We start from the raw sequence: 13,721 nt of genomic DNA on the forward strand, positions 1-13,721 counted from the left end.
CGATGGTAGTGTTGGTTATACAACATTATGAATGAACTTAATGCCACTGAATTATACAGTTAGAAATGGCTAATATGGTAACTTTTATGTTATGTGTATTTCACCATAACAAAAAAAATGTTCCACCAAAGTGCTCAATACAGTAGTTGGCACATGAGAACTACTCATAAATTTTAACTAGTACTGTTAAGTAATATTATTCTTAGTTTTAAAATGCTAATAATATAAGTTACAGCAACATGTTCTCATGAAAGGGAGCAAAAGGGCCTGGAAAAAATATAGAACAAGGTGCCAAGTAGTTGCTTTGGGGGTGGAGACGAGGGTCCCCAGAAGAAGGCTAAGGCAAAACTTGCAAGAGGAGGACTTAACAAACTCCCTTGTGGGTGAGAGGTGGCCAGGAAGGGTGTTCCAAGAGAAGGACTGGGACTTCCTTGAGAAGAAATCACATGAGCTGCAGCTAGGCCTTGGCCAAGGTAATCTCTCCCATGTGGGACACAGTTCTTCACTTCTGATCTGGAACTTGGGTGTGTGGAACTTGGGTGTCCCATGCCTGGGACATGCCACTAGCCCCAGGTGGTGCAATAGGGCTACTACCTCCACTGTCTCTAACCTGAGGTCCTTCATCTGGGAAAAGCCAAGGCTCCAGGCTGGGTGGAAAGGAGGAAAAGCGGTCTGCTGCCACGGGCCCTCCGCATGTTTCCCAAACTGCTCAGTGGAGAACGACAGTTCATAGTGGTCCCCCCAGCTCATCTTGTTTCCTCTTCCTATCTATCCAGGCCTTTCGACTACCCCAACCAAGAGAGTCAGGACCCTGGTGTCTGGCCTTCGCTCTTCGTGTCACTCTTTAAGGTACTTGGCCTGATCCACATTACTCTTCCCAACTCTCCCTCCACAGCAAACCAACAAAGCCTAAACCCCTTCATCCCCAAACCCATTTATACCTCTGCCGGGCTGTGGCTGGGCTGGTGGCCTCCGGAGGGGGAGTCCGGGGGAGGCATTGTGGGCGTGTGAGGCAGGACAGGGTCCTGCTGGAGGCCGGGAGATCGGGCGGATGCAGGCTCCTGCTGCATGGAGCCCAGCGCAGTTTCGATTCTCCGTTTGGATCTTGGAGGGCGGGAGAAGAAACCCAACCCGTGGCGTCAGTCAGAAGGCGGTCTCCCGAACTGTCCCCAAAGGGGAGGTACCGGTTGAAGGCCCGCCTCCGGAGAGGAAGTGAGACAGGGCTGGGGCGGGTCTAGGCGCCGACAGGCGGGCTGTGGGTTTTGAAGACTCGCGCAGAACTGGGAGGAGGGAGCCCCAGAAGAGCAGCGGAGGCGCGGCTGAGCTCGGGAGAGGGAGCGAGGCTGAGCACTCCCCCAGGGAGGCTTTGAGTCATTCACGGTCTCACCTCTGACATAGCTTTGTGCCCACCCTAGCTAGCACCTGGGGCCCTGGGATCTAGACATGAACCACACACGGCCAGTACTTCAAAGAACCCCAGATCTAGTAGAGGAGCCAGCCTCCAAACGCGCAGTACTGGGACTGGCAGGAAAGAAGATCACTCATCTGGGATTTGAGGGAGCAGCGGGAATTCACCAGAGATACAGGACTGGCGGCAGGGGGAGGGGGGCACCTTAAACGACAGCCGGGCAGAAGGTATGGAGACTTGAAACAGGAGAGCCTGTTTGGGAGGTAGTTTGGGCCACTTTCAGATTTAAGAGGGAACTCATGAGGAATGTGCTAAGAAGACTGGACCACCATGCCTCCTGAACCTCTGAGATGGAGGGGGAAAGGGAGGAAGTGTGGAAAACTAACTAGCAGGTATGAAGAAGTTAAGGAGACAGTACGTTAACTTTTGGCAGATGAAAAGCAGACCAGACCCTAGCCGGTGAGGATGGAAGGGTGCAGCTCCAGGCAGCTTCCCTGGGTCAACGTCTCTGGCTTCAAACTTCAAACCATCCCAGCCACTGCACTGGTCTCTGCACGCACATCCAGTACTAAGTTCCAACATGGAATAGAGTAGAAGGGATGTGACAGGGCCTTGCTCTTCTAAAGAGTAGAGTCTGAGGTACATGTGTGAGTCAGGGACTGGAAGGAGATCCAACACCAAGAACTGTGAAAGGCTTCAGGAGAGTGCCATACCCTCCAGCCTGGTCAGTGCCCCCAGGCCTTCACAATCAGACCACCAAATTAGGACAAGTCAAATATGGTGGGTAGCGATATGTAGAAGGGATTTGGAAATGGGCTGTGCTGGGTGTTGGGGGCAGGATGAAAAGCCCAAGGAGACAGAACTGAGAAAACTTTATTTGCTAACTTTGGAAGGTAACCTGCTCCCAGCCTGCCCCAACATCTTATTGAAAGTTAACATTTCTCAGAATAAATTTGCTATTTGCATTTGGGTTTTCTAAAGACATGAAGAGGCAAGTGCCTTTAGTGCCTGGATCAAGGGGTGTGCTGCGATGCTCTGGTGATCCTGCCCTGCTAGCTGTAGGCTGTCCTTTCCTTCTGCAGTGCTCCCTAAGGTCTGCACGTGGAAATGTTCTTTTGGTGCCAAAGTTCAGCCCTTCCCGCTCTGCTCTGTCCACAGTGACCTGGACCATCATTCAACAATGTACTGAGACCTGCTTTGGGACAGGCCCTGCTTGCAGAGCTGTGGGGACACAAAGCAATTATTTTACACTCTATGCCCTAGAGAAACTCTAAATCTACATAAGACCTCCCTTCGTTTGTGAGATTGAATAGAGAGGGTTGAGAAGACTGAAAACAGCATTTCCTTGATTCTGGAAATTTGGCTCCTGAATCTCCTCTTATGAAGCCCACCTTCCCTCCTCCATTTCTAAGTTCGGGTAAGATCTGGGAGAAGGCCGGCCGCTGTGCCACATACCTGTAATCCCAGCAGCTCAGCAGACTGAGGCAGGAGGATCTTGAGTTCCGAGCCAGACTCGGCCAAAGTGAGGCGTAAGCAACTAAGGGAGATCCTGTCTCTAAATAAAATACAAAATAGGGCTGGGATGTGGCTCAGTGGTCAAGTGCCCCTGAGTTCAATTCCTGGTACAAAAAAAAAAGATCTGGGATAAGGTGGCAATGACCCCCGGGTTGCCAAGAAATCGGGCCACGCCCCCACGCCTGAGGCCGCAGTTCGGTCCTCCCAGCGCAGGGGGCGCCGTGTCCCCGCGGGCACAGACCGGGGTCGGCCTCCAGCTCCTGTGCCCGGCCGCCGCCTGTGGCGACGCAGGTGAAGCCGGAAGCGGCGGCCGGCAGGGGCTGGGGCCGGCCGAAGCGCGGGGGCGTGTCCCCGTTAGGAATCATGCTTGGCAGGTCCGGGTATCGGGCCCTGCCTTTGGGGGATTTTGACCGCTTCCAGCAGTCGAGCTTCGGCTTTCTGGGCTCGCAGAAGGGCTGCTTGTCCCCGGAGCGGGGCGGCGTAGGGACGGGGGCCGGTGAGTGGTCGCCCAACAGGCGGACCGGGGGAGGGGAAGATTGGACGGTACCCACAAGCCGGAACCCTCTGCCTCTAAGGAGTCGACCGGCCTTGCGGCCTCGCACCCTAAGAGAAAGGACCGAGAAGGGAAACGACGTGCGATTGGAGAGGGGGCTGGGCCCGTTGCTGGGCTGCTTTTGCTGATCTGCCCTCCCTAGGGGCATGGCACTGCAGCCTCAGAGCTAGCGTAGCTTCCATCTTACCGAAATGAACCACATCACATTTCTCCTTGGCTTTTATCAGGCAGAGGTGTCAGGTTCCCATTATGCATAGTTCATCAGCACCCTACAGGTACCTGAAGAGAAATGGAAGAATATTCACCCCAGGGTAGAAACCCAGGGACCTGCCATCTACTTAGTACCTGGAGAAGATGCACAGAACAAAAAGGCAGACCTTCAGCTACCCATTGTCTGTCCTCTCTCTGTCTTGCTCCAAAGCTGTCTGTGGCTCCTTTGGGCCCCAGGTTGGCTCCCGTACCTCTCAGCCTAACCTTGGAGGATTTGGTCCCTCCCTGACCCTTCTATACCGACAGCTGCTCCTGTTCAAGAATTTCTTTCCTGCAGAGGTCACAGTGGATCAGAGCCAGGCAGGAAGTGAAACCTTGCTGTCCTGGGCCTTGGAAAGCCCACTAGACATGAACTTCATGAAGGATGGAAGCAAGGCACCAGTCTGCTTCCTGTCCAGAAATGGAAAAGGAGGAGCAGAGAATAAGCTCATTCCAGATTCTGGGGCTTTCCATCCTGTACTCCTGGCTCTCCTTGGTTTGGATGTAACTCATCTTCTTCTACCTCCTCCTCCCTACCCCAACTACCACCACCACCACCAAGCTGCTTGAATTGAAATATGCAATTTTGTTGGTTCTTAGGGCATTGAAGTGGGGTGAGGAGTAGAAAAGAAAATTTTATCTGCATCTCATGCTCCTATTAATGAGCAGTTAATACTGCACTCTCTTATTAATGAGCAATTAATGCTGCATCCCCATAGGGCTAAGGCATTGTTTCCATAAGGACCCCTTGAAAGCACACTTTCCGGGACTGTTGGTAGAGGAGGAATGTGTTATGCCAGCAGCATTCAACTCAAGCCAGCACATGTTTTTCAGATGCCCAGGTATTCCTGGCTCCATGACTAATCAGTATAAATTCGCATGACTAATTGGCATAAATTGACAAGGGATTGATTCCTGTTCAGTCCAGTAAGGACAGCATCATATGAGTTGTACTCTCAGATGCAGTGACTTGCCTAGCAAAGAATAAAGACTCATGAGGGCTGTACTTGGATCAGATTAGTTTTGATGTATAGGGGGAGAGAACAGTACCTAATGAGCACGTGTCCAAAGATATGATTGAGAACAGTGAGACCAGAGTGTATGAAGGGGAAGGTGGGCAAAATACACCTGACCAAGCTCATTGTACTTAATAGCTGTCCTGCCAAGCCATCTGGTGTTCCTTAACCACCTGTGCTCTCTCACCCCCAGATGTACCCCAAAGCTGGCCTTCCTGCCTCTGCCATGGCCTCATCAGTTTCCTTGGGTTCTTGCTGCTGATGGTAACTTTCCCCATTTCGGGCTGGTTTGCCCTGAAGGTAAGACTGGCTGGGTCACCTCTAGGGTGGGTGGGTCATATTGAAGGGTTTGGCATTGATGAATGAATTCCTCATATTCTATATCTCCTGCCTCTATCACACCTCTACAAAAGGGGTAATGCAAGAATTGTCTCTTTCCGTATTTCAGATGAGGAAACTGAGGCCCAGACTTGTCATCATGGGAACCAGTAAGAAGTAGAAACAAGTCTTCCCAAACTTCTAAGTCCTGGGATCTGGTCAGATATCTTGGGTTAGGCCAAATTAGAAATAAAAACACCCAACTTGGCCCAGCAGGCAATTTGCAATAGGAAGTCAGACTTCATTTTCAACAAGATTTGGTACAGATGGAAAAAGGATGAATAATAGAGCTCTAGTTGTAAATCACACCTTCATGCTGTGGTCAAGGTGGAAGCCCAGTCAAGCCCTCCCCTTTGTGTGGCCCAAGGAAACAGTCAGCTTCTCTAGAAAGCCTGTAGGTTTCTGTGATCTGAAAGGGAGTTCTTAGATGGTTCTAGATCATAATTCTGAAATGCTACTAGACAAATACTGTGTGACCTTGGATAAGTTACTGTGTACTTCTGGGCTTTCAGTTCTCAATTTCTTCAACTTCTTTAGGACTCCATGGATCTTAAGTTGGAACCCCTTTGTTTGGGGTGCTGTTAGAACAGACCAGCCTTTTCCCCAACTAATCCAAGGGCAGACAGTTTCCTTGTATGAATCATGTTTATCTTTAAAGAAAGATGAAGTTTCTCTATAAATCAAGTCAGTACAATGTGGTGATTAAGACACATGGCCTTTGGAGTCATTCAGAATAGTGCCCATTTCACTTAGGTGCTGTGTGACTTCTGAGTACCTTTCTGAACTTGACCTCTCTGAGTCTTGGTGTTCTTATCTAAAAACAGCTCAGGATACCTGATTATGACCAAGGCAAAGGGGAAAGAGGAGAGGAAGGGATCTGGGGAAATGTCATTGGTAAGCTTAGGCAAACCACTTCCAACTCTTCCCTTTGCCATTGTGAACAGATTGTGCCTACCTATGAGCGGATGATAGTGTTCCGTCTGGGCCGGATCCGCACGCCCCAGGGACCTGGCATGGTTCTGCTCCTGCCCTTCATTGACTCCTTTCAGAGGGTGGATCTGAGAACACGAGCCTTCAATGTCCCTCCTTGCAAGGTGAGGGTCTTCTCAGCTGCTCTGGACAGACAGAATGGGGGCTTGTAGAGAGTGTTCTATGAGTGCCAGGGCATTGGCCTAAAAGTAACCTTCTGGGAAAGTGGGAGAAGAGAACAGAAAGTTAAGGATAAAGGCTTGGAGGGCATCCTCACTCTTTACATCTGACCCCATGTACTTGGAGACACCATTTTGCCTTTAAGGAGCTAGCTGTCAAGTGGGTGGGTCAAATTGGGTGGTCCCAGTGGGCCTAACCTTGTAGCCCAGGCCTCCTGAGTGTCCTTTCTCTTTCATGGCCTCTCCCAACAGCTGGCCTCTAAGGATGGGGCTGTGCTGTCTGTGGGGGCTGATGTCCAGTTCCGTATCTGGGACCCGGTGCTGTCGGTGATGACTGTGAAGGACCTGAACACAGCCACACGCCTGACGGCCCAGAATGCCATGACCAAGGCCCTGCTCAGGAGGCCACTGCGGGAGATCCAGATGGAGAAGCTCAAGATCAGCGACCAGCTCCTGGTAGGCAGCTCCTTGCAAGGTGGAGCTCAGAGGCTGGCACCTGGTCACTTTGAGCAAACAGGTTGCTCTAACCTCAGTTTATCTTATGTGCCGAGAGTGTAACCACCTCTGCTGAGCCAGTGATCTGAGTTGAGGAACGGAAGATAGCTTAGACCATAACCATGCTGGGCACACATGGTCCTAAGAAGGGGAACTACCCCAGTGGGAATTCCTGGGGCCCGACCTCTGTAGGCAGGCAGACTGCTGAGGTTCTGCCTTTCTTTGCTCTGATATCAACATGAGGTCTCAGGGGCCTCTGCAGTCCCAGTTGGGTTCAGGACCTGACTCTCAGTGTGTGTGGTGGGTGGTAGGAGGGGTTCCCTAGGGAGTTCTGTACTCATGAGGCAGCACATGCATTTTTGTGGGTTGGTTTTTCTTGTTTGGAACAGAACAAAGAAACATGAAGACATTTGAATCTTCTTCCTGGCTTCTCTCCATGTGTATGAAAAATGATCTGCATGGAATTCACCTTAAATCCTTGTACTAAAAGATAGGGTAGATGTAAATGCATGGGCAGTGGCATGTGCCTCACAGCCACGCTCCACTCCTGCTCCCCCCTTTTGCTTGTCCTCATGGAGGAAGGTGAGAGAACTTTTCCCTCTTTCCCTGCCACTCTGATCTAACCCCAGGGGAAATGGGGTTAGAGGACATGGAAGAAGTGGGATAATGCCAGTCCTGGAGCTTCTCAGTCCCTTCATCAAGAAAGTCAGCAAGCAGCCAGCTGGGTGAAATTCCTCAGACCCTTAGTCCTGATTGTAACAACTGCCCTCACATATGCTGTCTGTCATGGTTCACAGAGTCCTGTGCCCGCCCCAGAATAGCTCAGCTTCACATTTTTTGCAGCAAGAGGGCCAGTATTACTGGAGGGTGAAAACCCAGGCTCAGAAATGTCTCAGCTTGCCTCTAAGAGCCACGTGGCTGGGCATGATGGCACCTGTAATCCCAGCAGCCAGGGAGGCTGAGGCAGTATGATGGCAAGTTTGAGGCCAGCCTGGGCAACTTAGTAAGACTGTTCAAAAAATAAAAAGAACTGGGATATAGCTTGGTAGGGGAGCACCAATCTGCATCTCAGTAGACTGAGATGTAGCTTAATCCGCAGTACCACCCCCTCACCTACACACAAAGAGTCATGATCAAGGGCAGAACTGAACCTGAGCCAGACCCCTTGGTTCCCCACCCTCAAAAAAGTACTTGATCTAATACAACTCAGACAATAATTTTTTTATTCGTAAAACCCTATACCCCATTATAATTCATCTTTAGGAAAAGGAAAGTGGATCTCCGCCCTGTTGCACATTGCTTTGGTGTGAAAGGGGCATTCCATCCTGTGATGTGAAAGTCACCCAGACTGAGTGGGCACCTGGCAGAGTATGGGCAGTGCCTGAGGTAGAAGCCAAATCTCCCCACCCTGGTTAAGGCGTATGTTCTCATTCTCACTTCCTCTTTTGCCCACTTTTCCTCTGAAGGGATTGCAGGCTGCCCCCTCACTTGCTGGCCCCTGCTCAGTGACTCACCCACTAGTGCTCCCAGACAGCTTCACCCCTCTGCTGCCTTCCTGCAACCTGGCCCACCCCGTCGCTCTTTGCAACAGGTCCTGCCTCTTTACACACAGGAGAAAAAACAAAAAGAACAACAACAACAAAACTCCAGGACAGGAATCTTTCAGCTTCCTCCACCTTCAGCCTTCACTTCCCACCCTCTGCACCTGTGCTGCTTTTCCTTACTCATTTCCCGCCCACTCGCTCTTCCTGAAGCTCATCCCTGCATGGGACAGTACTCTGGTCCCTACCTCCTCCAACACTGTCCTCTCTTTCCCTACCTCTACCTCTCTCCCTCCATTCAGGTTCACTATCTCTTCATTCTTTCTTCTCTCTTTTCTGCACAGAAACATGTTCTCCTTTTGCCCTGCTCCCCCTCTCCCCCCTACCCACCCTCTCCCCTTCCCTCTGGAAGGCTCCCATTCCTCCCATCCCATCCTCAACCTAGGCTTCCCCCAGCTCCTGAGATAGCTCTGGTGGACGTCGTGGTGACCTCCCTCTTCCCAGCCCAGCAGACACTTCTCAGCCTTCCCTTATTTTACCTGCTGGCAGTGTTCGTCTGCGTGACTCCTCCTCCTCCTCTGCTCCCCTTGACCTTGCTGGTTCTCCTGCCTTTCATTGTTCAGGTTCCTGAACTCTATCCCCTTCTCATCAGTCACCTTTCTGAGAGAGCTGAGCCACCCAGGACTTGTTTCCTCTGGGCACTGGTTGTTCACAGCACGCTGCTCCAGTCTGACTCTCCTGAATCTTGCTCCCATTTATCCAGCTGCCTGCAGGACACTTGCTGTCCCACAGACACCCAGAGCTTACAGAATTAACAAATGAACGAAAACCCAGTTATCCCCCGCCCCACCTCATCCTGTGTGCGTATTCTCTAAGTGAATACCATACTCTTGAGCCCAGAAAAATCTCACCAGAAGCCTGCCTCCCCCTCCTCTGTCCTCTGTGCCATGGCACATCCAGGCAGCAAAGTGGCACTCCTCTTGTGCCTGCTGCAGCTTGGCGCAGTTGGCAGAGTTGTACCCCCTCAGTGTATCTGCTTCACTGGACCCTCCTGCCTCCCACCAAATCTGTCTCCTTTCTCCTCGCAATCTGAAATAGTGCTTTACTTACACCCCAAGCCTCCATCATCAGCCCCATCCAATCCAGTGTCCACACAGCAGCCAGGAGGGTGTTTCCAAAAGGTAAGTCTGCTCTGTCACTTGCATAAACTCCTCTCTGATGTCCTTGTTGCCTCAAGAAATCCAAGTAAGTAGGAAGAGTCCACCTCTGACACCTCAGCCATCTTCGGTCCCCCAGCCTACACTTTAGGGACTGACTAAATGGAACTGCTTGAAGTGCCCAGACCTCCAGTTTCTCCTCTCTGAGCTTTGCTCATGCTGTTCCCTTTGCCTGGAAGGTTCTCCACCTGGAGAGTCCCCGACAGTGTCTCCCTGACTCTTGTTTGAGCACTCACACAGCTGGACTGTCAGTGTCCCCTGCCTGTGCTCCTCAAGGGCAGGCATGGGACCTCCAGGTCTACCTGTGGCCATAGTGGCGCACTCAAGAAGGTGCTCGGGAAAGGTTTATTGCATGAATTCCATTTCTCTCACACTGTCCTCCAGCTGGAGATCAACGATGTGACCAGGGCCTGGGGGCTGGAGGTGGACCGAGTGGAGCTGGCAGTGGAGGCCGTGCTGCAGCAGCCCCAGGACAGCCCAGCAGGGTCCAGCCTGGACAGCACCCTCCAGCAGCTGGCCTTGCACTTGCTGGGAGGGGGCATGAACTCAGTGGCAGGAGGTACCCCATGTGCCGGACCAGGTGAGGAACTTGGGGACAAGGGGGAGGTGCTCTCGGCTTGGCCTGGAGCTGACTTCGCTACTTGCTCCCTTAATCAAGCACCTCTGCACAGTGCACTCTCTGCCTGTCTGTCTGGACCACGCTGATTCTAGGGACAACCCAAGCTAGGTCTGTGAGAAGAGCCCAGATTGTACGAGTATGGAGAGACATGTGGCAGGCACGGTGAGAGGAGACAGCAGTACCTCTTCCTGCAGCTGGAAAGAGTGTTCCACGTCTGATCTCAGCACGAGCAGCTGAGAAACAGGATTCAGGTGTTTAAAGTAGAAACTTAGGGGCAGTCTCCTGACAAAGAAGGGAGTTGAACGGAGGCCAAAAAGGGGCAGAGGCCAGCTGTCCCTGGGAACACACTGACCTACCTGCCTCTCTGCCTTCCTGCCCAGCTTTGTTGGCCACCCCGGCAGACACCCTAGAGATGGTGAGCGAAGTGGAGCCACCTGCACCTCACAGCCTGAAGCAGCCTGTGGCCGAGGGGCTGCTGACTGCTCTGGAGCCCTTCCTGTCTGAAGCCCTGGTCAGCCAGGTTGGGGCCTGCTACCAGTTCAACGTCATCCTTCCTAGTGGCACCCAGAGCATCTACTTCCTGGATCTCACCACAGGTGCAGCTGCCCCTGCCTCTCCCTCACACCCAGTTGCTTGTACACCTGCCCCCCCATGGCTATGTTTTAGACTGCCCCCATACCCAGTAGGAGCAAGGCTTCCTACTCCTGCCAACAATTTGGGTGAACCCATGGCAGTCCGGGGCTCTGACACCATTTCTAGACAATAATTATCTGGGCCTTGCTCTCCCTGCTGTGGGAGGACATTTGAGATGGCTAGGCTACCGATACCAAGAGCCCTGCACATACAGCAGACCTGCCACATGCCAGGCTCTGTGCTGAGCACTTTTGTGCATTCTATCACCTGCTTCTTACCATGAGCTTAGGTCCCCTTCACAGATTTGCACTCTGAGGCACCAAGGGGCCTATAGGACTTGAACTCAGGGTATTAGAACCTGAATGGTTTGTGTATATGTGTGTATGCTGGTGATGGAGCCCAGGGCCTCATGCATGCTAACCAGGTGCTCTTCCACTGAGCTACGCTCCAGCCCTTGAACCTAAACTCCTGACCAGTATTCTCTGCTCCTTCCAGTGGGACATGCTGACCTCTCCTTTCCTCCATAGCTGTCTATGTCCCATGTCCCTACTAATGCTCAGTTTTCTTTCCTCCCACAGGGCGAGGCAGGGTGGGACATGGTGTGCCTGAAGGTGTCCCCGATGTGGTGGTGGAGATGGCTGAAGCAGACCTGCGGGCTCTGTTGTGCAGGGAGCTGCGGCCCCTGGGGGCCTACATGAGTGGGCGACTGAAAGTGAAGGGTGACCTGGCAGTGGCCATGAAGCTGGAGGCAGTCCTAAGGGCCCTGAAGTAGCAGCCCTGGCTGACCATCCGTTGCCCAGCCTCAAGCCTGGCACCGAGCCAGGGGAGCTTCTTTTTGAAGGAGGAGGTGTTGATCTGCACTGCAGAAAGTTGAGACCCTGAAAAGTTCCAGGCCCAGCCAGGAGCCCACGGATGTAGGCTGAGGGCCAGCAGCAGCTGGAAGTTCCTGCCTGCGGCAATTTACTGAACAGGCCTTTGCTCCCACCGAGTGCCCAGCTGTGAGCTGACTACACAGAGTGAGGACAGGAGAACCAGGCCTGCCCTGCCCAGCTGACTACCTGAATGGAGAGGCAGGACACACAGAACCAGCCTGATGGCAGCTGGTGTGGCTTGTGTGAAGGACCAAAGTGCATGACTTGGATTGCAAGCTTCAGAGGGGATTGAAGAGGGTGGGGGAGGGAGAGGGAGGGTGGCCCCAGCAAAAGGCCCCTGCAACAGGACTGGGCTGGGCCCACCCACCTGATTGCAGTTCAGACCAGGCTAGTGGGGGAGGGCATGGGACAGCAGGGCCTGCTGCTTCTATGGTCCCGCTCCTGAAGACACCTTGCCTCATCTACCAGCTCTGTCCTGCATGCCTGACGAGCTGGGCCAGGGCAGCATGCAGGAAAGCCCTGCTCTTCCTGTACGCCTTATCAGAGGCTTAAAAGCCTCCAACGAATAAATGTGGTGTTTCCAATGTAGAGCAGAGAAGTGAAGCGTGGCTATGGGCAAGTAGGGTGGGCCAGGAGGGGCCAAGGTAATCCCCACCCCCCAGCCCAGGAGGGACTGAGGCCCTGGAGGCTGACCTAGAGCCTGTGGATACCTGTAGTTCTTCCTGGGTCTCAAAGCCCCAGTATGCAGGGCCCACGGGTGCTTTCTGTTCTTTATGGTTGGGGGTACAGGTTGCCAGGAAAGAGGGATGTGGTTCTGCAATCATTAACTCGATGCATGACAGGGTGAGGGTCTCGTATCACATTCAAGAGAGGAGCTGGGGCACTGCTAACTGCTGTCCCAATGCCTCTGCTGAGGGGAAGGGAACAGGCAACCAGTCCTGGCCCTGGGCCCAACTGGCTCTCCGCTCCAATGCTTCAGCTCACAGGGAAGTGGCCTCTGACTCTCCAGTGCTAAGAAATGAATCTCACTTCCTGGACAGACTTGTAGGGGAAAATCCAGAACCAAATGACAAAAACCAGAACTACCTCCTTGAAGAACAGCCTCCAGCTTGTCCCCTGGTAGCCTTTCCTCTGGGGCCCTTTTCTCTTCTTTGGCACCAGGCCCCCATCCAGTTTGCCCCTCTCTCCTTGCTGGCACCACACTGCCTTGGTGAGCCTTCTGCCTGGCCTGGGGTGCCTTCTTCAAGCCCAGCATGTACCCCACTGCTGCAGTCTTGGGGCTTGGTTGTCAGCTGTGGGGCCCTCCTCAGCCCCAGCCTGCCACCCCTGCTGCTGCCCCTCTCTGCTCACCTACAGGCCTCTCCTCAGCCTGCCCAGGGCTTTCCAGCTGGGACTTTGTTCCAGAGCCCAGGGCTTTCCAGCTGGGACTTTGTTCCAGAGCCTCCCCATCAGTCCCCACTGGCCACACTGCTGCCCCTGAGGCCCAGCAGGGCTGCTCCTCTTTGCCCCTGCCTGACCTCCCCTCTTGCAGCTGTCACTGTGCCTCTTCCCCACTGTCTGCTGCTGCACCTCCCTGCTGGGGTGTGAGCTCCATGCAAGCATGATTCACCTGCAGATGCCCTCCGTGGCTGCTCCACGCTAAGTGGCAAGTGCCCTGGGAGTACCAAGCATCTCCACCACGGAAGCTGGCTCTGTCTCTTGGTGGGGATCAGGGAGAGTAGTGAGGAAAATGAGATCACAACTTGAGAGAAACTGAAACTTCTCAGGTTTTCTTCATGGGTGTGGGAAGATGAACATAACTTTTAGGGGAAAATGAAACTTCTAGATGTCTGGGTGGAGAGTAAGGCCTCACATGGTCACTAAGTCCCCACCCTTGAAAGGAGGCAAGGCCAGCCCAGTAGGAAGAGGAACCTTAGGTTCAAAGGCCACCAGAATGGCTGGGTGAAGGGGAGGACATGGGTCAACCCCAGAAGACTTCCCTGAGGAAGCCAGGTCTGAGACTGCTGCTGCATGGGCCTTCAGAATAGATGGGTCAGTCACCCTGCAGAGGGGAAGTCCCTGCCAGAGCACAGATGGA

The 13,721-nt window shown here is 53.1% G+C and overlaps 2 protein-coding genes across 14 annotated transcripts in view; one reads left to right on the forward strand and one right to left on the reverse strand.

The window, feature by feature from the left end:
• The window catches only part of Pml (PML nuclear body scaffold), a 41,973-nt gene extending 40,823 nt beyond the window's left edge, over window positions 1-1,150 (reverse strand). For all 9 annotated transcript variants that reach the window (XM_047540603.1, XM_047540598.1, XM_047540602.1 and 6 more), the window contains exon 1: window positions 942-1,150. In XM_047540603.1, the coding sequence (XP_047396559.1) occupies window positions 942-1,070 (129 nt within the window). In that variant the 5' untranslated portion in view covers window positions 1,071-1,150. The remainder of the gene's footprint in view (window positions 1-941) is intronic.
• Window positions 1,151-3,179: 2,029 nt separating this feature from the next.
• Stoml1 (stomatin like 1) lies at window positions 3,180-12,227 on the forward strand. 5 transcript variants are annotated; one of them, XM_047542181.1, is made up of 8 exons: window positions 3,283-3,297; window positions 4,935-5,041; window positions 5,190-5,229; window positions 6,064-6,213; window positions 6,520-6,723; window positions 9,905-10,100; window positions 10,520-10,735; window positions 11,351-12,227. In XM_047542181.1, exons 4-8 carry the CDS (start codon window positions 6,085-6,087, stop codon window positions 11,542-11,544), a joined length of 939 nt encoding a protein of 312 aa, XP_047398137.1. In that variant the 5' UTR covers window positions 3,283-3,297; window positions 4,935-5,041; window positions 5,190-5,229; window positions 6,064-6,084; the 3' UTR covers window positions 11,545-12,227. The 5 variants fall into 5 exon arrangements, with proteins under 5 accessions (XP_047398133.1, XP_047398135.1, XP_047398137.1 ...); XM_047542180.1 differs by lacking the exon at window positions 3,283-3,297 and adding an exon at window positions 3,402-3,419; XM_047542177.1 differs by lacking the exon at window positions 5,190-5,229 and having other exon boundaries at window positions 3,180-3,419.
• Window positions 12,228-13,721: the final 1,494 nt, after the last annotated feature.

The sequence above is a fragment of the Sciurus carolinensis genome, chromosome 2 (genome assembly GCF_902686445.1).
Source record: "Sciurus carolinensis chromosome 2, mSciCar1.2, whole genome shotgun sequence".
Taxonomy (NCBI): Eukaryota; Metazoa; Chordata; class Mammalia; order Rodentia; family Sciuridae; genus Sciurus; species Sciurus carolinensis.

Excerpts from the sequence above, each read along its gene's own strand:
- Stoml1 (XM_047542177.1), top strand. The coding sequence starts at position 3,287 with ATGCTTGGCAGGTCCGGGTATCGGGCCCTGCCTTTGGGGGATTTTGAC. Across the intron at positions 5,042-6,063 it reads CGGGCTGGTTTGCCCTGAAG|ATTGTGCCTACCTATGAGCG; the intron begins GTAAGACTGGCT and ends CATTGTGAACAG. Across the intron at positions 10,736-11,350 it reads CTTCCTGGATCTCACCACAG|GGCGAGGCAGGGTGGGACAT; the intron begins GTGCAGCTGCCC and ends TTCCTCCCACAG.